This window comes from Saccopteryx bilineata, chromosome 2, assembly GCF_036850765.1.
Source record: "Saccopteryx bilineata isolate mSacBil1 chromosome 2, mSacBil1_pri_phased_curated, whole genome shotgun sequence".
Taxonomy (NCBI): Eukaryota; Metazoa; Chordata; class Mammalia; order Chiroptera; family Emballonuridae; genus Saccopteryx; species Saccopteryx bilineata.
The window spans coordinates 281,726,832-281,753,569 of NC_089491.1; the positions used below are offsets into that span (position 1 = coordinate 281,726,832).

The 26,738-nt window shown below is 36.9% G+C and overlaps 1 protein-coding gene across 3 annotated transcripts in view; it reads right to left on the reverse strand.

Annotated features, from left to right (window-relative positions):
• KIFAP3 (kinesin associated protein 3) overlaps positions 1-26,738 on the reverse strand; it is a 130,252-nt gene that overhangs the window by 86,047 nt on the left and 17,467 nt on the right. For all 3 annotated transcript variants that reach the window (XM_066261117.1, XM_066261119.1, XM_066261118.1), the window contains exons 6-10: positions 24,693-24,792; positions 23,476-23,600; positions 20,880-20,978; positions 17,797-17,975; positions 6,749-6,911 (exon numbers count right to left, since the gene is read on the reverse strand). In XM_066261117.1, coding sequence (XP_066117214.1) covers positions 6,749-6,911; positions 17,797-17,975; positions 20,880-20,978; positions 23,476-23,600; positions 24,693-24,792 — 666 coding nt within the window. The remainder of the gene's footprint in view (positions 1-6,748; positions 6,912-17,796; positions 17,976-20,879; positions 20,979-23,475; positions 23,601-24,692; positions 24,793-26,738) is intronic.

Below are 26,738 nucleotides of genomic sequence, written 5' to 3' on the forward strand. Positions count from 1 at the left end.
AAAGGACTCATATAAACAAAATCCAAAATGAAAGAGGAGAAATCACTACAGACATCATAGATATACAAAGAATTATTGTAGAATATTATGAAAAACTATATGCCACCAAATTCAACAATCTAGAAAAAATGGATAAATTCCTAGAACAATACAACCTTCCTAGACTGAGTCATGAAGAAGCAGAAAGCCTAAACAGACCAATTAGAAAGGAGGAAATAGAAAAAACTATTAAAAACCTCCCCAAAAATAAAAGTCCAGGCCCAGACGGTTACACTAGTGAATTCTATCAAACATTCAAAGAAGACTTTGTTCCTATTCTACTCAAAGTCTTCCAAAAAATTGAAGAACCAATACTTCCAAACACATTTTATGAGGCCAACATAACCCTCATACTGAAACCTGGCAAGGACGGCACAAAAAAAGAAAACTACAGACCAATATCTCTAATGAATACAGATGCTAAAATACTAAACAAAATACTGGCAAATCGAATACAACATATATTAAAAAAATAATACATTATGATCAAGTGAGATTCATCCCAGAATCTCAAGGATGGTTTAACATACATAAAACGGTTAACGTAATACACCATATCAACAAAACAAAGAACAAAAACCACATGATCTTATCAATAGATGCAGAAAAGGCATTCGATAAAATACAACACAACTTTATGTTTAAGACACTCAACAAAATGGATATAGAAGGAAAATATCTCGCCCTGGCCGGTTGGCTCAGCAGTAGAGCGTCGGCCTAGCATGCGGAGGACCCGGGTTCGATTCCCGGCCAGGGCACACAGGAGAAGCGCCCATTTGCTTCTCCACCCCTCCGCCGCGCTTTCCTCTCTGTCTCTCTCTTCCCCTCCCGCAGCCAAGGCTCCATTGGAGCAGAGATGGCCCGGGCGCTGGGGATGGCTCTGTGGCCTCTGCCTCAGGCGCTAGAGTGGCTCTGGTCGCAATATGGCGACTCCCAGGATGGGCAGAGCATCGCCCCCTGGTGGGCAGAGCGTTGCCCCTGGTGGGCGTGCCGGGTGGATCCCGGTCGGGCGCATGCGGGAGTCTGTCTGACTGTCTCTCCCCGTTTCCAGCTTCAGAAAAATGAAAAAATGAAAAAAAAAAAAAAAAAAAAAAAAAAAAAAAAAAAAAAAAAAAAGAAGGAAAATATCTCAACATGATAAAGGCCATATATGATAAACCATTAGCCAACATCATATTAAATGGCATAAAACTGAGGACTTTCCCCCTTAAATCAGGAACAAGACAGGGTTGTCCACTCTCTCCACTCTTATTTAATGTGGTGCTAGAAGTTCTGGCCAGAGTAATCAGACAAGAGAAAGAAATAAAAGACATCCATATTGGAAAAGAAGTAAAGGTATCGTTTTTTGCAGATGATATGATCCTATACATCGAAAACCCCAAAGACTCCACAAAAAGATTACTAGAAACAATAAACCAATACAGTAAGGTTGGAGGATACAAAATTAACATAGCCTTTCTATATGCCAACAATGAAATATTAGAAAACAAACTCAAAAAAAATAATCCCCTTCACGATTGCAACAAAAAAAACAAAATACCTAAGAATAAACATAACGAAGAATGTAAAGGACCTATATAATGAAAACTACAAAGCATTGTTAAAGGAAATCGAAAAAGATACAATGAGATGGAAAAATATTCCTTGTTCTTGGATAGGAAGAATAAATATAATCAAAATGGCTATATTACCCAAAGCAATTTACAAATTTAATGCAATTTCATCAAAATTCCTATGACATTTTTTAAAGAAATGGAACAAAAAATCATCAGATTTATATGGAACTATAAAAAACCCCGAATAGCCAAAACAATCCTAAGGAAAAAGAATGAAGCTGGGGGCATTACAATACCTGACTTCAAACTATATTATAGGGCCACGACAATCAAAACAGCATGGTATTGGCAGAAAAATAGACACTCAGACCAATGGAACAGAATAGAAAGTCCAGAAATAAAACCACATATATATGGTCAAATAATTTTCGATAAAGGGGCCAACAACACACAATGGAGAAAAGAAAGCCTCTTCAACAAATGGTGCTGGGAAAACTGGAAAGCCACATGCAAAAGAATGAAACTCGACTACAGCTTGTCCCCGTGTACTAAAATTAATTCAAAATGGATCAAAGATCTAAATATAAGACCTGAAACAATAATGTACATAAAAGAAGACATGGGTACTAAACTCATGGACCTGGGTTTTAAAGAGCATTTTATGAATTTGACTCCAAAGGCAAGAGAAGTGAAGGCAAAGATAAATGAATGGGACTACATCAGACTAAAAAGTTTTTGCTCAGCAAGAGAAACTGACAACAAAATAAACGGACAGCCAACTAAATGGGAAATGATATTTTCAAACAACAGTTCAGATAAGGGCCTAATATCTTAAATATACAAAGAACTCATAAAACCCAACAACAAATAAACAAGGAATCCAATAAAAAAAAATGGGAGGAGGACATGAACAGACACTTCTCCCAGGAAGAAATACAAATGGCCAACAGATATGTGAAAAGATGCTCATCTTCATTAGTTATTAGAGAAATGCAGAACAAAACTACAATGAGATACCACCTCACACCTGTTAGATTATCTATTATCAACAAGACAGGTAATAGCAAATGTTGGAGAGGCTGTGGAGAAAAAGGAACCCTCATTCACTGTTGGTGGGAATGTAAAGTATAGTACAATCATTATGGAAGAAAGTACGGTGGTTCCTCAAAAAACTGAAAATAGAACTACCTTATGACCCAGCAATCCCTCTACTGGGTATATACCCTAAAAACTCAGAAACATTGATATGTAAAGACACATGCAGCCCCATGTTCATTGCAGCATTGTTCACAGTGGCCAAGACATGGAAACAACCAAAAAACCCTTCAATAGAAGACTGGATAAAGAAGATGTGGCACATATACACTATGGAATACTACTCAGCCATAAGAAATGATGACATCGGATCATTTACAACAAAATGGTGGGATCTTGATAACATTATACGGAGTGAAATAAGTAAATCAGAAAAAACCAAGAACTACATGATTCCATACATTGGTGGGACATAAAAATGAGACTAAGAGACATGGACAAGAGTGTGGTGGTTACTGGGGGTGGGGGAGAGGGGGGGGCGCAGGAGGGAAGGACGGAGAGAGGAAGCGGGAGGGGGAGGGGCACAAAGAAAACTAGATAGAGGGTGACGGAGGACAATCTGACTTTGGGTGATGGGTATGCAACAGAATTGAATGACAAGATAACCTAGACATGTTTTCTTTGAATATATGTACCCTGATTTATTGATGTCACCCCATTAACATTAATAAAAATTTATTTATAAAAAAAGAAAGATAATTTAAAGCTTTCAATCATAAAAAAAATTTCTGGTTATCTATTGTTTGTAGTCTATGTATTTTTATAATTTCACATATGTATAACTTCTTAATATCTACTGCATTATCTCATTTAACCCTTCCCTATTAATATAACCAGTTTTTATCTACATACTGGATATGTGATAAATGACATATGAGTTAAGTAATTTGCACAAAATATCACACAGCTAGTAACTGATGAAGTCAATATTCATAGTCATAGAAACTGGCTCCATAATTTCAGTTTTTAATCAATGTGCTCTGTGCTACCACAGTGGCTGGATATAGTATACCACATTTTTTGCTCCATAAAACACACTCCCCCCCCCAAAAGTGGAGGGGAAAATGCCTGTGTGTCTTATGGAGCAAAAAATACGGTATATGATAATATTTGCTATAATGTCTCAGGGTGTACTTTTTAGTTAACTCTGGAAACCCAGTTAAAATTCAGAAAAATTGAAAAAAGCCTGTCAGGATCAACAGGCAGTTTGCTCACCAATGTTCCAACTCAAAACTTTCCAAGCATTTGCCTATCCCCTTAAAGTAAGGCATGGACACGTGACTTGTTTTCACCGATGGAAATGCAAATGAAAACAATATTGATCACTTTAAGTGGGAACCTGTAAGAGAAATGTGCAGTTCTCCATTTTCTTGCTCTACTATCCTTTGTCCTGGACTGATGCTAACATGGACTAACACTTTCTACTCACTTGTAAGGGACATAGTATGTACAAGTAAGAAATAAACCACTGTCGTTGTTCAGGCTACTGACATCTTAGGGATAATAATCATAGTCTTATCTTTCTAATACATTTAATAGATAGATTTTTCCTGGAAAGCGATGGATAAAAGGACCATTTTAGGGACATGGGGATATGATCAAATAAAGTTTACAACATGGTTATGTTCCAAAAGTTCACACTGAATCAGTACTTGGAAACTAGAACACTTTTTTTCACAGGCTCACCTTATCAAGTACCTACAGGAGGTTATTAAAACCTGTAATTTAAATGAAAAAAAGAGTACAAAACAATAGTACCATGAGAATAATGAAATGAAAAGAATGTGAACTGACTTGTGGACAGCAGGAAGGCCTTCACAGAAGCCGAGGCACTGTCCTCCAGTCTACACTAAGCCCCCCTCACTGTGGACACTGCCTCCCGCCCCTCGACCAGGAAGACCAGGACAGACCCTCTGCTCACGCGGTCATGGCTTGTGGGCGCAATGAAAGGGAAGAACTGAAGTAGGTTATTAAGCAAAAGACAGGAACTTAAAAAAAAAACTGCCTAAGTTAGAATGACTTGTGAGCAACAAAAGAGAAGGATATTTGTTAACAAAATATGAAATGAGCAACCTGTAATTTCCCCCAAATCTCTTAATTTGTATTTTATAAAAGTAGGTGACTGGACACTGAACACACCAAATAAGACTATGAATTCCTTCAGGACAAGGACTGTAATTTTTTCATCTTCATACACTAATAATCTGACCTAATATTTGATATATAATTCTGCTAGATTTATGATAAATGGAGAGTCACATATTAAATTTAGACACATAAATTTTACTTTTAAAGTTTTTTTGCTTCTTCACTAAATGTTTGTATTTGCTTTAGTTCCCCTAAAGCAATTTTTGAGAGTATTCCTCAAAAGAGTTTCTTCTAAAACGTATAATAAAAGTCCTGTGCAATTAACCAAATATTCTTGGACTAACAGACTAAAAGTTTTCCAATTCTGCCCTGGCTGGTTGGATCAGTGGTAGAGCATTGGCCTGGCATGTGGATGCCCTGGGTTCAATTTCTGGTCAGGGCACACATGAGAAGCACCCATCTGCTTCTCTACCCCTCCCTGTCCCCCTTCTCTCTCTTCCCCTCCTGCAGCCATGGCTTGATTGGAGGAAGTTGGCCTTGGGTGCTGAGGATGGCTCCATGGCCTTGCCTCAGCAGCTAAAATAGCTTGGTTGCCAAGCAATGGAGCAACGAACAGCCCCAGATGGGCAGAGCATCTCCCCATAGGGGATTTGCTGGGTGGATCTCAGTGGGGGTGCATGTGGGAGTCTGTCTCTCTGACTCCCTGCTTCTCACTTAAGGGGGAAAAGTTTTCCTATTCTGAGAAAAAGAGTAAGAAATAAGTTAAAATTTATTTTCAAGGGGACTCGGAGAACTTGATTTTTTAATTATAGCCCTGCCTAGTCTACTTAATCATAGTAGTTTACTGCAGTAGTTAATAAATCCAACGTTGGCAGCAGATAGCTCTGAGTTTGAATTTGAGCTCTACTTTTTATCAGCTATGTAATCCTGAGTATAGACCTCAGATGGGCATTCCATCAGCAAATGCAACTAAAGCACTGAGTTAAATGACTGGCACAGTAAAAGTTCAATAAATGTTAATACTAGTATTACAAAGAAAATAATAATGATGTCAGTGAGAGACTGAATTCATAGATACTAGGTAGCAAAGAATAAACTTACTTTTAAACGACTGGGAACTGTTACGAAATATTTGACTAGGTGGAGAACACTACAAAACAAGAATGAAACTGCAGTACTGAAACAAAAAAACAGAGCCTTCAAAGAGAACTAAGAGTTTTCTTTCTGGCTAATAAAGAAAATGGCATTCCTGGTAGAAGGAGAAAGCACATGAACAGGCACTGAACCATAAAAAGAGCTTGTTTAGGGAGCGGTGAGGGGCTTGGCATGGACACAGTATGAAGTATGTGCTGGGGGGTAGCAGGTGCCTATAAAGAGAGACAATGAACAGATCAAGGGCGTATCCTACTCTGAAGCAGCAGTATGTGACAGCACTGTAGATTAGCACTTGACTCCAGCTTTGGTATATATGTCTTGCTAACAGCTAAAAGAAAAGAATGCATTATAAACTAAATCCCCCAATGCAATATTTTCTAACTCATGCTATATAAAAAAGCCCTTTTCTCCTTAATGACGAGGAGGCTCACCAAATTTGTGTAGTTATCTGGAGTATTTTAAAAATATGGCGGTATGTAAGAACTTAAATGATATCTGCTTTTTTAAAAAAATGCTAAAGAGAAAATAATTATCCCTCTTGCCCCCCTCCCAGTAGTAACTGACAGTTTCACTCTGGCCTCACTTTCACATGAGTAAGTGAAGTCAGAGTAAACAATTTTTGTTCCAGAGCATTCTACGGCACCATGGGAATCCTGGCACGTGTCATTTATCATTCATCCAGTTATTTTTAAGTTTCCAATTAAAGAACACACACAGAATAATTTTTGTTCAGCTCACTTTTCAACACACAGCTCAATTTTCCAGTGATGGTGAAAATTCCAAGCAACATTATCATTAATTTTTATAAAGCATACCTAGGAGTGCAGTGAGTTTGGGAAGCAGTCCAACTTGTACCATCTTATTCCTCAGACCTGTGTCAAAGGACAGGTTTAGTAAAAGTCGGAGGGTGATGTTCAGCAGATCATCATGCTCACAAGGTACCATTTTTACCAGTTTTTCAACAATATCCATTTCCACCTATGTAAAATAATAATACAAGTGCAGTGAGGTTCTGTGGCACAATAAGACAAAAAAGATTACAAATAATTATTTTTTCATTGCACCCTAAATAATTATGTTAATCTGTATACTCATTTTAATCTACACACTTCTTTGAAATCAAACTTCTGAGGAGGAATACATATTCCCGTATCACATCTCTGTTCCCTCACATAACAGCATCAGCTGGAGGACAAACAGCACCAGGCCTTGAAGATAAACACTGAGCACCCTCTCCTAGGTGCTGGCCCTGTGCTAGAGCAAACAAGAGGTGGTCTTGGCCCTCAAGGATTCCAGTCTGAAAAGAGAGCAGGCAAAACACAATGCGATATAAATGAAACACACCGAGTGCTCTGGAAGCAACATGGAAGGAAGGACACGCTAAGCTACTTAGAAGAACAGAAAAGACTTCAGATTAGAAACAAAGTTCTTTCAAATGTGTAGTAATTTGCTGATTAAGAGAGAGAAAAAGAGGCCCTGGCCGGCTGGCTCAGTGGTAGAGTGTTGGCCTGGCGTGCGGAAGTCCCGGGTTCGATTCCTGGCCAGGGCACACAGGAGAGGCACCCATCTGCTTCCCCACCCCTCCCCCTCTCCTTCCTCTCTGTCTCTCTCTTCCCCTCCCGCAGTCGAGGCTCCATTGGAGCAAAGATGGCCCGGGCGCTGGGGATGGCTCCTTGGCCTCTGCCCCAGGCGCTAGAGTGGCTCTGGTCATGACAAAGCGATGCCCCAGATAGGCAGAACATCACCCCCTGGTGGGCATGCCAGGTGGATCCCGGTCGGGTGCATGCCGGAGTCTGTCTGACTGCCTCCCCGTTTCCAGCTTCAGAAAAATACAAAAAAAAAAGAGAGAGAGAGAAAGAGAGAAAGCCAGTAGACAGGCACTTGGGCATAAAAGAATTTATCTGGAGACTGCTGTGCTTTGGTATGGCCACGGTATGAAGTACATGCTGGGGAGTGGTAGGTGCCCCCAAGGACTGACACTGGACAGATCACAGAAAGCTTTTACTGCTCTGTGAAGAATCTAGTATTTTTCTAAAGGCAGTAGAGTTCCTGGAATGATTTTAAGTTCGAAGGGTGATATGGTCAGACTAGTAATATAAATATATCACTACATATATACATATATTATATACATATATAAACACACAAAAAGACAGAAATGCATAAGGGGTACTCTATATGCAGAGATTGAAGGTAAGCACTGAAGAATATACTGCATTGCGATTAGGGTTTGAATCAAAGGAAGAACAGAAAGATTGAAGAGGAAAGAATAATTTGAGAGGTGTGTAAGCTGTAGTCACATATGTGAATGAGAAATGAGGAAGCTGAAGACGACTTTCAGGATGGTGGCTTGGCCAATGTGCTGAGGATCCTTCGGGTTCAGCTGTTTGCCGGGAGGAGTCACAGGACTCAGCATATAGCCAGACTCATGACGATGATTTATTACAATAAAAGGGTGCAAAGTAGAATCAGAAAAAGGAAAAGGCACCTGGAGGCCCAGTCCAGAGGAAACCAGCTGTAAGCTCCCCAGAACCTGCTCCTGACAGAGGACTACAGATGCATTCCAGTGCTGACGTGAGAATGAGACTCTGTGCCCACGGCTCAGACTGGGGGCAGGTCACATAGGAACCCTCTGCCTCGCACCAACCAAAATTCCAGACCCCCAGAAGGAAAGCAGGTGCTTAAGCATAAACCACATTGCTGTGCAAACAGTTCATGCACAGTAACCAGCTTTAGGAGGTATGGAAAAATGGAAACACTCCAGAAATCCAAGTTCCGAAGTACCGGTCAGGGGCCAACCTCGTGAGAAGGCCAACCTAAGGAGGGCAGTCTCAGGCCCCTTTCCACACACTCAACAAGGCAGATGTAGGAGCCATTAACTAGACTCTGCAAGTTGAAAACAGGTGTATGAGGAGGAGGAGGACAAAACTGATTTTAATTTTTGTCATGTTTAATTTAATGCACTATTCCGTGGATCTTGGGAAATCTTATAAAACTCAGGAGAGAGCCTGGGCTATGAGTAATAGTTGAAACTCCAGGACAAGGATCAGAAAACTGGCGAGTAAGTCTAATCTAGCCTCACATTTCATTTATAAAGCCTAAGAGCTTAAGATAATTTTTGACTTTTACATTTTTAAATGGCTGAAAAAACTGAGAATATTTCATGATACGTAAAAATTATTTGAAACTCAAGTTGCAGTTTCCATAAATAAAATGTAACTGAAACAGAGACATGCTTATCTGTTTAGACTGCTGGGGCTGCCATCATGTTGCGACAGCAGCTGAGTATTTGTGACAGACCGTATGAGCCGCAGAGCCTAAAATATTGACTACCTGGCTGTTTACAGAAAATGTTCGTTGACTCCACAATTCTACAAGATTATAAAATTGTTTCAAGAGAGCTTGTTTGAGAGTGTGAAATCACGGAGAACAGAACTTATTTGGTAAAATAACCCTAGTACTCACATTTCTTAAGGTAGCAATCAGAAAACTTTGGTTATAAAAATATATCTTTGTTACAAAGCAATGGCTGAGAAGGAGAAAAATTCTATACAACTACCCTGGGGTCACTGGCTTGAGCATGGATTCACCAGCTTGAGCACAGGGTTACTGGCTTGAGTATGGGATCAGAGACATGACCCCATGGTTGCTGGCTTGAGCCCAAAGGTCTCTGGCTCGAGTCCAAGGTGGCTGCCTTGAGCAAGGAGTCACTGGCTCAGCTGGAGCCTCCTGGTCAAGGCACATATGAGAAAGCAATCATTGAATATCTACAGCAGTGGTTGGCAAACTGCGGCTCGCGAGCCACATGCAGCTCTTTGGCCCCTTGAGTATGACTCTTCCACAAAATACCACGTGCTATCTCTATAAGAAATGTACCTACCTATATACAGTGTGTCCGTAAAGTCACGGTGCACTTTTGACCGGTCACAGGAAAGCAACAAAAGACAATAGAAATGTGAAATCTGCACCAAATAAAAGGAAAACCCTCCTAGTTTCTGTAGGATGATGTGGCAGCATGTGCGCATGCACAGATGATGACATAACACCGTGTATACAGCGGAGTAGCCCACGGCCATGCCAGTTGAGATGTGGACGGTACAAAGGAATGTTCAGTGTGTTCTGGCTCGCTAAATTCGAATTCATGACCAAAGTGCAACGTGAATATCGTCATGTTTATAATGAAGCGCCACCACATAGGAATAACATTACTCGGTGGGATAAGCAGTTGAAGGAAACTGGCAGTTTGGTGGAGAAACCCCGTTCTGGTAGGCCATCAGTCAGTGACGAGTCTGTAGAGGCTATATGGGATAGCTACCTAAGGAGCCCTAAAAAATCTATGTGTGAGACCACATCGAACTGCACTGAACAGGTATGAAACTGGGAGAGTTTTCCTTTTATTTGGTGCAGATTTCACATTTCTATTGTCTTTTGTTGCTTTCCTGTGACCGGTTAAAAGTGCACCATGACTTTATGGACACACTGTAGTTTAAGTTTAAAAAATGTGGCTCTCAAAAGAAATTTCAATCATTGAACTAATTTGGCTCTGTTGACTAATGAGTTTTCCGACCAAGGAACTAAGGCATGCAACTATCAACTATGAGCTGATGCCTCTTATCTCTCTCCCTTTCGTCTGTCTGTCCCTGACTCTCTCTTGCTTTAAAAAAAAAAAGCATTTATTTACACCACCTTTTCCATGTCTTTATTGCCATCATTCATTGACCTTGTAGATACTGTATTAATAATTGAGCTACAGATATACTTTTACCTTTTCATTCCATACAAGATAGTCATAAAATTTTTAAATGCTAAATTGACCAAACAACAATTTTACCTTCAGACCTCTATCTATTCTCCATGCCCACACTGCTGTTATATCTGAGAGCTCTTCATTACAAAGAACAAGTTTATCTACAAGGACTCTCTAATTTGAATTTCTCTTTCTCCTAGTTTAGTCTGAGCAACAAGTTGAGTGAATCATTTGTTTGTTAACTTCCTACAATAATTTCTGCCAAGGCCAGTGACAGATATTTGTCACATCAATACAAAACTGTGGCTCTGTCACTAGATTTATTATTACAGTGAATAAATTCTTTTAAAGATTAACTTATTTATTCATTCAAAAATACTTCTTAACTAAGCCCTGGATATATAATGGTGAACCAGAAAAAAATGGTTCCTGACTTCATAGAGCTTATATACTAGAGCAGGGGTCCCCAAACTACGGCCTGCGGGCCACATGCAGCCCCCTGAAGCCATTTATCCGGCCCCGCCGCACTTCTGGAAGGGGCACCTCTTTCACTGGTGGTCAGTGAGAGGAGCACATTGACCATCTCATTAGCCAAAAGCAGGCCCATAGTTCCCATTGAAATACTGGTCAGTTTGTTGATTTAAATTTACTTGTTCTTTATTTTAAATATTGTATTTGTTCCCGTTTTGTTTTTTTACTTTAAAATAAGATATGTGCAGTGTGCACAGGTATTTGTTCATAGTTATTTTTATAGTCCGGCCCTCCAATAGTCTGAGGGACAGTGAGCTGGCCCCCTGTGTAAAAAGTTTGGGGACCCCTGTATTAGAGGGAATGAAATAGTTAAAAAAAAACCCAGCAACCACAATTATATAGTTATTGAATTTTTTTTTTTTTTTTTTTTACATAGGCAGAGATAGACAGGGACAGACAGACAGGAACGGAGAGAGAGATGAGAAGCATCAATCATTAGTTTCTCGTTGTGCGTTGTGACTTCTTAGTTGTTCATTGATTGCTTTCTCATATGTGCCTTGACCGCGGGCCTTCAGCAGACCGAGTAACCCCTTGCCGGAGCCAGAGACCTTGGGTCCAAGCTGGTGAGCTTTTTTGCTCAAGCCAGATGAGCCCGTGCTCAAGCTGGCGACCTCGGGGTCTCGAACCTGGGTCCTTCCGCATCCCAGTCCGACGCTCTATCCACTGCGCCACCACCTGGTCAGGCATAGTTATTGAATTTTAACTGTATAACTAGTATATGTGTGATAAAAAAAGAGTACCATGAAAAAATATAAAGACTGAATGTGATATAATCTCAGTGTGAGGAGTTGTCAAGGAAGGCTTCCCTGAGTAAAAATAATCTCCCAGATGAACAGAAGTTATCTGAGGAATATCAAGCTAGAATTCTGTACTCACTGAAAATATCTTCCAAAAATCAAACATGAAATCAAAAGCTGGTTCTCCAAAAATATCAACAGTACTGATAACCCACTAAACCAGCGGTTCTCAACCTGTGGGTCGTGACCCCGGTGGGGTCACCTAAAGCCATCAGAAAATACATAATGCATATCAGGTATTTACATTCCGAATCATAACTGTAGCAAAATTACAGTTATGAAGTAGCCACCAAAATTATGTTTTGGTTTGGGGTCACCGCAACATGAGGAACTGTATTGCGGGGTCACGGCATTAGAAAGGTTGAGAACCACTGCACTAAACTATTTTATTTATTTTATTATTTTATTTTTTTATGTGCCTTGACTGCGGGCCTTCAGCAGACCGAGTAACCCCTTGCTCCAGCCAGGGACGTTGGGCTCAAGCTGGTGAGCTTTTGCTCAAACCAGATGAGCCCTCACTCAAACTGGCGACCTCGGGGTCTCAAACCTGGGTCTTCTGCATCCCAGTTTGATGCTCTATCCACTGCGCCACCACCTGGTCAGGCCCCACTAAACTATTTTAAAAGAGAGAGAACAAATTACCAGTACCACTAATGAAACAGGGAAAACCACTTCAGACCTTTGGATTTTAATGACATAAGAAAAAATTTGAAAAAAAAAATTCCTTTTTAGAGAGGCAGGGAGAGAGACAGGAACACCAAACTGTTCCTGTATGTGCCCTGACCGGGTAATCAACCTCCGTGCTCCAAGACGATAGATGCTCCAACCAAGCTAACCGCTAGGGCTTAATTTTTATCAATTTTTAGAGAGACAGAGAGAGGAAGGGAAGCATTTATTTGTTGTTCCACTTGGTCGTGAATTCTTTGGTTGCTTCCTGTGTGTTCCCTGACCAGGGATCAAACCCACAACCTTGTCATTTCAGGATGATGCTCTTACCTGACTGAGCCAATCAGCTAGGGCCCCAAAGTTTGAAAAATTTTATGCTCATACATTTTATAATATAGATAAAATGAATAAATTCCTTGAAAAATACAAACTACAAAGCTACCACTCAAACAGAAATAGGTAACCTAAATAGTCTTATAAGTATTAAAGAAATTCAGAGAAAGAAAACTCCAGGCCTCAGATGACTTTTTCACTGGTGAATTCTATTAAACATTTAAGTAGAAATAATACTAATTCTAAACAAACCCTTCCAGAAAAATTGAACAGAAAATGCTTCCCAACTTATTCTGAGGCCACAGTTACCCTAACAGCAAAACCAGATCAAGACATAAGAAAGAAAAGTATAAGCTAGTAATCCCTCATAAACATAGATACAAAGTCCTTCACAATGTATTACCTAATCAAATATAGCAATATATGAAAACACTATGTATTATGATCAAGTGGTGTATATCCCGATTGTGACTGGTTCAGCATGTGAAAGTCAATCAGTGCAATTCTCTATATCAACAGTCTAAAGAAGAAAAACCATATGAACATGTTAATCAATGCAGAAAAGGCATCTGACAAATGCCAATATCATTCATAATGAAAAGTCTCAACAAACAGAAACAGAACTTAAACTGATAGAGTATCTACAAAAAAACCTAGATAACATTATACATACTTAGTAGTAAAAGGTACTGCTTTTCTCCTAAGATCAGTAACAAGACCAGAAAGCCCACTCACAGAATTCCTTTTTAATATCATACTAAAGAGCCCCTCTCCAGTACAACAAGGGGAAAAAAAGGTATGGAAATAAGAATGAAACAAATAGAACTTTCTATTTATAAAGAACATAATTTTCTACTTAGAATATCCCCAAGAACCTACAAAGAGCCACTACAACTAAAAAGTGAATTTAGCAAGGGCACAGGGTCAATACACAAAAATCAACTGTATTTCTATAGCCTATCAATCACAACAGATGCTAACCTCACTTAAAGTGGTGATCATTTTGTAATGTATATAAATATTGAACTTCTATAATGTACACCCAAAATAAGTAGGATATTATATATCAGTTATACTTCAATAAAAAAATGAACAATGGCAAATTAACAATTTTTTATAAAAAATACAACTTATAATGCTAAAATCTTTAGGCATAGATCTAACAAAGTATGAAAAAATATATGCTAAAAACTAAAATAATGGAAGAAAACAAGGAAAACCTAAACAAATGGAGAGCTGTACCATGTTCATGGATTGCAAAATCCAATATGGTTAATATGATGAATACTGTCAATAGACTCAATGCAATCCTAATAAAAATTCTAGGAATTTTTTTTTTTTTTTTAAGAAATAGACTGGTTGATTCTAAATGGGTATGGAAAAGTAAAGATCTGAAATAGCTAGAATCCTTTTTTTAAAAAAAGGAGTAACAACATTTGAAGCCTTATTCTACCTGATTTCAAAACTTACGATAAAGCTATAGTAATCAAGATAAGGATGTGCTGGTGAAAGCACAGATACATGGATTAGTGGAATAGAACAGAGTCCAAAAATAGAACCACACACATAGCCAACTGATTCTCAACACCGATACAAAGGCAATTTCAATATAGTATAAAGGCAATTCAGTGGAGACAGAATAGTGTTTTCAAGAAATGGTGCTGAAACAACTGGATATTCATCTCAAAACATGACTCTTAATGATTACCTTGCATTATATGCAAAATTAACTAAAAATGGACGGATCACAGACTAAACAAGAGAACAATCCAAACCCCATCAAACTGCTTGAAGAGAACATACAAAGAAATCTTTGTAACCTAAGTTAGGTAAAGGTTTGTTAAATACAACCCCAAAATACAACCCATTAAAAAATTCTTTGATATACCAGACTTCAAAACAATTAAAACCTTCTGCTCTCTTCATAGGAGAATGAAAAGACAAACTACAAAGAAGAAGAAAATATCTGCAAAACCTACAACTGATAAATATTCAAAATATAAAAATTCTCTAGATTTAATAAGAAAATAAGCAACCCAAAGAATGTATATCCTGTTATTACTCTTAAAATCATATTGTAATCTGACATATTACCTTTTTGTTATAGTGTATTAATATTATGAAATATAAAAACTCAATTTATATTAGTAATTAAAATATTTTTTTTAAGTAAACTAAATTTCCTTTAAAATATATAACTCTAAAAAGCAAGGTCAGGGTTAGTTCACATCAACAGTAAAATGAACACATTATTTAAATAAATAACACAACCTCACAAATAGATCAGCTATCCCACCCCACCACCCCTTTTAAATAAAATTGCCACAGGCTTCATCTGTTACTAATTATATTAAGTAATATTTTTCTTTTGAAAAAGCAACAGTACATACTGGTGTTATAAAAAAGTTAATAATAAAGTAACCTGGAGAGTTGTTTCTTAATTAATTTGTATTTCCACTGCAGAGAATAAAATGTAAAATTGTCAGGTAGTACAATCATAGTTAACCACTAGACACAGCCTTCTAATCACGGTTCTTGCGTTTATAAAAGCCCAATCCCAAAGGCAAAACTTAGCTATTGTCTCAACATGCAATGCTCTCTCAATTCTATATCTATAAAATGGATGTGTAGTTAATTAATGCTTTTATTAAACATTCTATGCAAAGTGTCAACTTATTAACAATATACCAGTAAATTTATTTCAGCCTTTAAGTAATTCCATAGTGTTTCTGGCAGCCATTTAAACACTGCTTATATTTAATCTTGCTAAAAATGTTCTTTTTAACAAACAATATAAAATAAAGAAAAAATTTTTTGCCCTGGAAGCAGAGAAAGGAAGTAGGAAGCTTAATACCTAGAGAGCTTTCTTTGAGCAAACTGTTAACCTCTCTGATTTTCTGCTACTTCAGCTGCAAAATTAGGAGGTAATTCCCTACATCTAAACATGGATGTGAGGCCCACTCAAAAGTTAAGAATTCTGACTCTATACAGTGTCCTTACATAAAATGCATTTCTTCTACAATAAAAGATGAAGGCATACCATCTACAGTAAAAATACAGCTTATCGTTTTTATGCATGAATTACCTTTTTGAACCTCCATTTTTCCTCCTTAATAAAAAATGAGGTTTGATGAGACAATTTATATTCTGAATCTATAGTCTTACCAGAAAATTTTAATAATATTGAGATAATTTTGAAAAATGAGGTTTGATGAGACAATTTATATTCTGAATCTATAGTCTTACCAGAAAATTTTAATAATATTGAGATAATTTTGATAGCATAAACATAAGTGTATTAAATTCAAATCTAATTAATACATAGTAGACACAAGCTGATGATAAATCAGTTTAAATTTTGTGAACAAACAACATACTACTAAAGGTGAACTTAATCTAAACACATAAATGGAAGGCTATACTTTAACTTAAAGCAAGGGGAAGAAACTAGTTAGCCACATTCTAATTATCAGGAGTTTATATATCACTATGTCATCATATTCTTCCTAAATTTGATAACTAAATTTAAAAAAATGTTTTTGATTAGTAACTTAAGTTACTTACTTAATCTCAAGTAAGCTTAATCTTAAAACGGTATCAGCATACAGTGATCACCAATAATTACATACTAATGATAAATATGACAGATACTAAACATCTGAGGGTAAAATAAAATGTCATGTATTTTAAGTATCAGAATTGAAGGCATTTATTAAAGCTGATAAATTGGTCTTAGGTTTTCAAAGAGCATACTGTCATTTAATAAACATAAGCTATTTTCTATTTCATTTAATTTTAAAGCAGAAAGAGTAGAAAGAAATACTGTCTGTTTAGACTATCTGAAGGAAAATCCATTTGTATCAATAACACACAGTGAAATAATGACCTGTATCAGCACATAGTTCTAAAATGGTCCTCAGTGGAGTTAAGGCCAATGAGCCAGTAATTGCATTTCTAGGAATAACTAGAAAATAACTAGAAATATAGGCAAAGATACACGTATAAATGTGTCCACTCAAGTGTTATTTATAATTGCTAAACAACTTAAATATTTGAAAACTAGGTAAGGTCATCATGTGATCTGTTTAATATAACATTGTTCTAACTAAGACTTTTTAATGACATGGAAAAGGCAGGTCATTTTTATTCTATCTTTATATATTTCTGTATTATGTATATTTTTCAGAATGGGAAATAGTATACAACTAATGCAAGTGTCTGCAGGATCACTGCATCAACACAATGTAAGACCGCACGTCGGAGCCTCCTGCTGGAGTTCCTACAAGACGTGAAGAGGGCGGGAGGAAGGAGCATGCTCTGACGGCCCGACAGCGGCGGCGTGGGAAGGGGAAGCAGGGAGACCTGAGAAGCAGAATCCACAGCCTGTGTCCACCAGCGGGAATGGGAGGAGAGAAAGAAGCGACGGGGCTACCCTGAAATTCCGCACACAGATAATCAGAAATGCAGGAGGGAAAAATACTTGAGGGGAATGTAATATCAGGCCAGATGACTCTGAAGCACAATCTTAAGTTTAAATTATTTTCTGTATATTATGTCTAATATGAAAATAGTATTAGAAAAAGATTTTTATCTTTTTCGATCAGCTTCAATTATCTGGAGTACTAAGGACGATGAAATATGATATTTCCTAATAAAGCCATTTAAGGGAGTTACTGCTACTGTAAAATTTTCATTCAGAATTATCTCAGTAGGGGAGTAATGTCATTACTTTTTATCAAAATATTCCAACTTGAAAATGACATATATGAACTATTTCAATGTAAGTTACCATATCATTTTTATTCTCCATAAAAATGCTGAGTTTCTTCAAGAATGACACAACTAGAATAAGCAGCTCAAAGTTGTCCCGGTCAAGAGCCTTCACCAGCATGTGAACTATGTTCTTGTTCCTCATCTTCAGTTCTGTACGTGTGTCCTCAGCAAGATTCAAAAGCAAATAAAGAGCAACTAGAAAAGTAAAACAGATGAGAATTAAAAGATCGGCATAGTGAATTAATAATTTAATAAATCATTTTTACTCACCAAAGTAACAGACATAATTCTTAAAAGAAAATAATTATTTAAAAAAATTTAGTTATTGGCCCTGGCCGGTTGGCTCAGCGGTAGAGCGTCGGCCTAGCGTGCGGAGGACCCGGGTTTGATTCCCGGCCAGGGCACACAGGAGAAGCGCCCATTTGCTTCTCCACCCCTCCGCCGCACTTTCCTCTCTGTCTCTCTCGTCCCCTCCCGCAGCCAAGGCTCCATTGGAGCAAAGATGGCCCGGGCGCTGGGGATGGCTCTGTGGCCTCTGCCCCAGGCGCTAGAGTGGCTCTGGTCGCAACATGGCGACGCCCAGGATGGGCAGAGCATCGCCCCCTGGTGGGCAGAGCGTCGCCCCTGGTGGGCGTGCCGGGTGGATCCCGGTCGGGCGCATGCGGGAGTCTGTCTGACTGTCTCTCCCTGTTTCCAGCTTCAGAAAAATGAAAAAAAAAAAAAAAAAAAAATTTAGTTATTAATTCATTCATTATAAAACATTTACTACTATTGAGTGATATGTTACATAAAACATATACACATAATAACATCCTTATGATATTCAGGATACAATAAGTGAAATAAGACAATGATGATTCTTACCCTCTCGGAGCTTAGATTAATAGTAATAAAATGGCAATTAAATGTGTATGTTAGCAAATAGTAAAATAGGCAGATGGGGAAAACAATTCTATACATGTAGAAAACAAAATAAAACTTCGACAACTATGGATTGCTACATTAAAAAGAGTTACAGCATGACCAGGTAGTGGCACAGTAGATAGAGCATTGACCTGAGGACCCAGGTTTGAAATCTTAAGGTTGCTGGTTTGAGCGCAGGCTCGTTCAGCTTGAGTGTAGGCTTACCAGCTTGGGCTCAGGGTTGCCAGTCATAGACATGACCCCATAGTCACTGATTTGAGACCAAAGGTCGCTGGCTTGAAGGCCAAGGTCGCTGGCTTGAGCAAGGGATCTCTGGCTCAGCTGAACCCCCCCCCCCCCCCCCGCCACAACTACAAGTTAATGCTTCTCATCTCTCTCCCTTCTGGTCTCTGGCTTAAAAACAAACAAACAAACAAAAAAAACCTACAATCTAAACTGTATTGTACAGCTGGAGCTAAATCTAAGGATACTAAAACACTTTTCACTTTCAAGCTGATCTTCTCACAGTCACTACAAGAAATAATCATATGAAATTCAGTAATATAATTGTTACACTATACAAAGTTAAGGTCACTGTCTACTAGTTAGTTCTAAGTAAAAGTTCTTTTGGATACCTGTAATAAAAATAATTAGGTTCTCATACTTGTGTAATTGTTCCCTTTTGATGGTGAGAATTATGTAACATATAATGATTTCCATTTTGCCTTTACTAACATAAAGCTTCAGAGTTAAGATGAAAGGTTTCAGTCAGAATCATGTAGACTAGTATGATCAACATAATCTTTTTGCTCTCCTACGGTCTTGATTTTATTCATTATTTTACTATTTCATTTCATGTATTCTTACAAGTCACCTCTAACCCCTTATGAATAGAAGAAATATATACATATATACATAAATATTAAATTAAATTAATTTAACAAATATTTGAGGTGGAAGGCAAATCCGCACTAATTTAGTATTTGCTGTATGCCAGGAACTATACTAGATGATACATAAATAGTAACCCATTATTTTCTTAAAGTGGCATCCAAATTGTATTTAGTTCACTTACACATTTGGGTTTATATCTTACATCTTGTCGGTTTTATTTTTTATTAAACTTATTGGGGTGACATTGGCTAATAACCCTCTTCCTCTTTGATAACCATCATACACACACACATATGTGCACATACGCAATGGACTATTATTATTCATCTATAAAGAATGAAGGATATTCTGCCATTTGTGACAACACAGATGGACCTTGCTGACATTATGCAAAGTGAAATTAAGTCAGAAGAGAAAGATAAATATTATAAGTTCTCATGTGTATGCAGAATCTAAAATAGTTGAATTCACAGAAACAGTGAGTAGATTGATGGTTACCAGAGGCTGAGTTGTGGGGAAAACGGGGAGACACTGGTCAAATTACAAAGATGCAGTTATAAGATGAATAAATTCCAGGGGTCTAAGGTACTGCACGGCGACTAGTTAACAGTACTGTACTGTATAGTTAAATGTTGCTATGAGAGAATGGTAATTACCTGAGGTAAAGCATATGTTAACTAACCATCTGTGATAAACATTTTGCAATATGCACATGTAGCAAATCATCCCACTGATACCTTAAATTTATACTGTTATATGTCAATCATTATCTCAATAAAGCTGAAAAAATCAATAGTCAGCTACAAAGCAGAAACTGAAAGTACCTTTGAAAGCTCCAGATCATTCTCACTCACCTTCATAAGGTTGTGCATCGTATCAATGAGACACCAAACTGGTGAACGTGTAAATCTCTCAATAAACCCTCCAAAGAAGACTATTTATTAAACAGGATAAATATTTTGAAAAATTTTACATCAATATTTTATATGAGCAACAAAGTAATTCACTACAGAAGTATATTAGGGTTTGAGAGAAAAGATTCTTATTATTGGAAAGGTCAAACAATGGATTAAAAATTATCTATGAGTAAATAAATAAGTATGTATACATTTCAACACTGAGTGGGCCTTTTGGTGGAAAATAATAGAGAAAATTTTAAACATTATTACCCATGGTAAAGATAAAAGAATTTATAAAACTCTCAGTTATTCTGGTATTAGCTTTACTGGTCTGACAAAAATGGAACAAACTAAGTATAGAGTAAGCACTTTATTGTTTTTCTCAGTGTTTAAGAAGTCATACCTCGTAAAAGCTGTTCCTGTTTTACCACAAGCCCCTGGTATTTTTTAAAGGTTTTTTCATACTCTTTTCTCAAGGTTTGGTTGTCAGGGTCTTCATCAAGTGAACAAGTTAAGGATCATCCACACTCACTGAAGCAAAGAAATACTACTGAAAAATACTGTGAAGAACAGGGCAATTACACGGCATGTGCACCATTATCCAGTTATTTCCTCTAACAAACAGTTTAACTAAAATAGTATTTTCTGCACAATAATTGTGTTATAACAGGACTTCCTTTTTTAATTTATTTTTAATTCATTTTAATGGGGTGACATTGATAAATCAGGGTACATATGTTCAGAGAAAACATCTCCAGGTTATTTTGACATTTGATTATGCTGCATTCCCATCACCCAAAGTCCAATTGTCTTCCATCACCTTCTAACTGGTTTTCTTGTGCCCCTCCCCTCTTCCACCCCCCTCCCTCTCCTCCCCCCCCACCCCGTAACCCCCACACTCTTGTCCATGTCTCTAAGTCTCATTTTTATGTCCCACCTATGTATGGAATCATATAATTCTTAGTTTTTACTGATTTATTTATTTTGCTCAGTATAATGTATAACAGGACTTCTTAACCAAGTGTTCAAGGATGTGCTTAGACTCCTTGGGTAAACACATTTTTGGGTTTCACCAAATACTTGAATCCCAGACATCACATGCAAGTATTTCAGGTATGAGCACAAGTCTCTAACTTTCAACTGGTTAGCCAGGAGGTCCATGTACCAAAAAGATTACTGACTTAGAGAATGATTTAGTTAATAAAAGGACTGGATTCCACTTCAGACAGGTGGCCAGAATAGTCAAAGCATGTGGATTAGGGTTGAAGCTTCTTAGTACCCTTGTCAGAATAGATGCCAAAAAGTAAATATCCCAAAGTTAGAAGTAAAAAAACCCCGTAAAAATTACATTTTATGGTCCCAACAGTCCCTGGACACCTGCACAAACCACCAGTTTCTTCAGCCTCACTTCAGATCCCCAAGCACTTAAAAACTATCCCTTATTTAATGCTACTTGCATCAAAACGCAAGAAAACTTAAAACTTAATAAAACAGCAATATCTCAGGAGAAATGGCCTGATTTCTGACAGATCATTTTTATATTCCTTCAATTACTGTAATCCATTGATGCTAAGACACATTTGCCCACATCGTAACATCTCTGGAATCTGGATGTGTCTGATGATGCACGATGGGCCACAGTTTAACTGGAAGCAGTTTCCCCTTCATTAGTGGTTCATAAATAATGGTACATCTTACAATCAATGGTGTCTGACACTTAAAGGAATACTAAATGTCCTAAAATATCAGTTCTTATCCCCAATCACAATGTATAAATCCATGGCTGCTAAATGTCCAACTAGTAGTCTTCTTCACAGTCCTCCAGCTTAAATGAACTTAGGCTGCATGCAGGAGGAGAATTGAGACTCCAGAAATAATCTAAAATCTCCACAATTATTGAGGTATCCCTGTAGTTTAAGGCAATACCTATGTAGATGTCAGAGGCTTATTGCATACACAGAAAATTCCTAAACTTCTAAAGAGCCTAATTAAGTAAAGCCAAAGCTTATGTGTGTGTGAGGTGCATTTTTAGTGTCTTGGGGATTCAATGAAGAAGAAAAAAGAAACATAGAACACTCTGCACAAAAAGAATAATACTTTTACTTTTTAAAAGAGATCAATAAATTTGGAATTCAAAGGAAAACTACCAGTATGGGTTGCTGATCTGCAAAACATGTCATATAATGACAGACATGAATAAATCAGACCCTCAATCTAGAAGAATTAACTTGGTAGAGGCAATACAAATATCTTCAAATATAAGAACTATGATGTTGAAGAAAACATTCTTATTCTATGTTTCTTCAGTATACAAGATTAGAACCCAGGGATAGAAGTTATTGGGAAGTGGATTTTAGTACACTAAGCAAAGAACATTATAATACATAGAATGGCATATCACAGCATGAGCTAAATCAATAAGCAACGACATTATTAAAGAAGAGATTAAATAACACATTTGTGAGGAAAGTTGCAGAAAAGATTCTGAAAGGTTAAAATAGATAATTTCTAAGGTTCCCTTCATAGGTTCTATCATTCTGTAGGCCTCTTAAATTTATATGTTATACTAAGAAAAGTATTTTTCTTAGTGCTTAATTAGAAAAAAAGAATTTAAAACTAGGTTCATTACCAAATCCACACCCATTCCAATCAAAATCACCTATCACAGAGAAAGAACTACATAAGCAACAGTTGTGAACCAGACTTCAGTTAGCCAAAGGATCTTAGGGGGCATAAGTGTAGCTACTTAGAGACCCACTAATTCAGTATCTGGGACCCCTATTATCTGCTCCCTCTAACTTATCAAGTCATCAAAGTGGGAAGAGAAAAAAAGTATATGTCAAGCTATATTTAGTCTGACAGTTTCAATCTTCATCTTAACCATCGAACGGTCTTGCATTTTTCAAGTACATACTGTGAATGCAAAAAACCCCCCATCTATGCAAAGATCATAGCAACAGGCAACAGCAGTGAAGTGAAAAGTCAATCTAAAAGGATATCAGCTTTCTTCTTCTTAGAAAGTTCTTCTTGCCAAAGCTCATGTCTTTTCAATTCATGATCAATGATATTCATACACAAAGCTCCAATTTTATAGTGAGTGATAAGTCCATGAAACTGAGAAAAGCTTTAAAGAAGAGATATTAGTTTGTGTTTAAAGGAACACATCTTGTGGGCTAAAGAAATTTGTTCTGGGTAAACACTAATACAAACAATGTAGAAAATAAATTTGATATACATATTTCAATAAATAAATACACCCATAGCATACCAGGAAGACTTGAAATTATGAGATTCCTTTAACTATATTTTAACATACTATCCTTACCTGAAATGAAGTTATTTTTAAATTAGATATAAATAGAACACATTTATAATTAACAACCATTTTAACTATTCAGATACTCTCAAAATAAAAATTCAGACTACCATCTAACAAAACTAAGACTATAACAAAACTATTATTAAATAAAACTGAATCCAAAGAATAAACTAGTAAAGTTAGCAGTGAGGTTTTGCATGATTCCTACACAATTCATTCATTTAAGTATTTATTCAGTAAATATTTATTTGCTAATGCTGATACTTTTTTAGAATAGAGAAAGGCAATTTTCTAGAAATTAGCTAGAAACTTTTTACAATGTTTCAATAAACATCTTTCTAAAGAATATATGTGTAAAATAATATATATGAATGCATAACAGGTATGTGTTTATGCGCGCACACACACACATGTGTGGGTAAAACAGTAACATTTACTGGCACTTACTCTGAGATAGGCTTTATTCTAAAAACTACCTGAAAAGGGTGCTGTTGCTATCCACAACTTACAGATGAGGACACCAAGGCACAGAGAAGTTAAGTAACGTAGTCAAGATCACACAGCTAATAAACAGCAGGACTTAAATTTAAATCTAGACAGTCCATGACCGGAGCCCATACTCTTCAACTCTAAACAATTACACTCTTCTACTCTGTGGTGCATGTGCATGTGTGCGTGCGTGCACATGTGTGTGAACATGTACTTGCATGGGTGAGTTCAGAATTAAAGACAGAACAACGGAGAGGACAGAGAATCAGAAACAGAGTAAGAGCTCAGAGGCAGAGGGTGGGCAGACACACAAAGGACTAAGAGAACCAACAACCTACAATCTCAAACAATGTCACATACAGCGAGAAAGACAGACTACTACTTTCATTTCTTAACTTTAACACTTACCTTGAAAAACAGAAAAAGATGTAAATTATGTTTGTAGCTAACTCAACGCTTTGCTTCCAGTCTTCTCTCAGGACTCTCGCTAATGCACCAAGAGCAGTTTCTAAAGATAAAAGGGAAGTACAAAAATAATCATTTGCCTTGCCTCTGGTATAAAGGGTGATTGGTTTCAAATGTCTACTTATTAATAAATAACAAAGCTAAGATAGAACTAAGACAAAAGAGTAGGATGCTTCTTTCCAACACAGAAAGCTATTTTTAAAACTGAATTCCAACTTTTACTTAAAAACTCTAACATGCAGCTTTGAGTCTATTACTGTACTGAAAACAGAAAAATCAAATATGATTTAAATAAAATAAAATAAATACATTTTGGGTGACAATAAAATAACAAGATCATTTTTTTATTCAAAAACTATTTTTCAATTACAATTTACATTCAATATATTCTGTATTAGTTTCAGGTGTACAGCATAGTGGTTCTACCTGGCACCATTTATAGTTATTACAATATTACTGACTATATTTCCTATGCTGTACTTTACACCCGTGTGACTACTTTCTAACTATCAATCTGTAAGACCATTTATTTCTTAAGTTCCATTATCACTTGTAATCTTGCTATAATAGTACCAATTTTTTTCTTTCTTAACATCTGATTTAAGGTGTTTGTGAATAAGTAAAAAAATGAACACAAGTCTAAAAAAATAATGAGCAGTTTAGCAGGCTAACACTAGCTCCATTAAAGCAAATTAATAATTAAATAAAACTTAAAGTAAAACAAATCTAATATTTTAATATCATGTTAAATTGATGCCAAGAGATATAAATAAGACAAAAATTCTTTCACAATATTAGCTTCAGGGTGGATTAATAAACATCCCTCTTAGATTTTTATCTCGAGAAAGGTGAAACTAATGAATTGATTAATGAGAATTACCACATATTAAGTAAACATAAAATAATGAGACTGTTTTCAAATCAGTGTTGCTACCTGGCTTACCAATTCTTAAAGTAATAAAAAATTAAACAAAATATTTATGTGCTACATGTGATTCATAATTCAACTTTCTTTGGCACTCAGGATCTAGTATACTTCACGGACTGCGTTATCAATATTTATCATTATAAGGATAGTGTTCATTTTATTTGAGCTTTCAGACTATTCAGATTATAAAACAATAATAATTCACTAGGATATTAATCCACTTAGTAAGAAAATTGTTAAACATACTAAAAAAATCCTATAATGGCATTTCATGTTATTCATATTCACAACGCAGAGCACATATTATATATGCTGGACTCTAAAATCATTCTAGAATCAAGTAAGTAGACAGGCAGTGTATATTTAGAGCAAAGACTCTAACAGTACTAATTAATAAAGAGGCTGAACTTTTACCACTATAATCCAGAGGAAATAGTTTTTCACAGAACATTCTTTGGAAAGTGATATACTACAATATCATGAACTCAGGCATAGCTTTAGTGACCTACTTCTCAAAAATTTTATTTCACTTTTCTCCTTTAGTATAGAAGAGAGAAATAGCTCAATACAAATATAGCCACAGGAATGTACATGGGTTATCAAGAAATAGCCAGAAGAAAATTACAGAATTTACAGGTGGTCAAAATACAAAATTAATATACAAGTTGAATGCAATCATAATTAAAATTCTATTATAATTTTTAAAAGAATATAATAAAGTAATCTCAAAATAATATGTACTAAAATGCACAAAATATACAAGAAAAATCACTCTCTGCTATCTGTGAAAAACAGCAGCCCAACAGCAAGTGGCGGAGGCAGAGGAGTGTGGCACTCCCGAAACCGTCCTCCCATGACCTGCCACTCTCTCACCCAGTGGGACATGGGTGGGGACGCTCTGCGCCCAGGGCTGGCTCTCCGTGACCTGCCTCGGAGCTTGCACTGTGCACGCTTACCCAGGGCATTTGTTGAAAACTACTCGTGGAGATGTGGCAATGATGGACAGTAGCCTTGCCAGTTGGAGTTAATAAGAGGTCTTTTGATAAGCTCCAACATATATA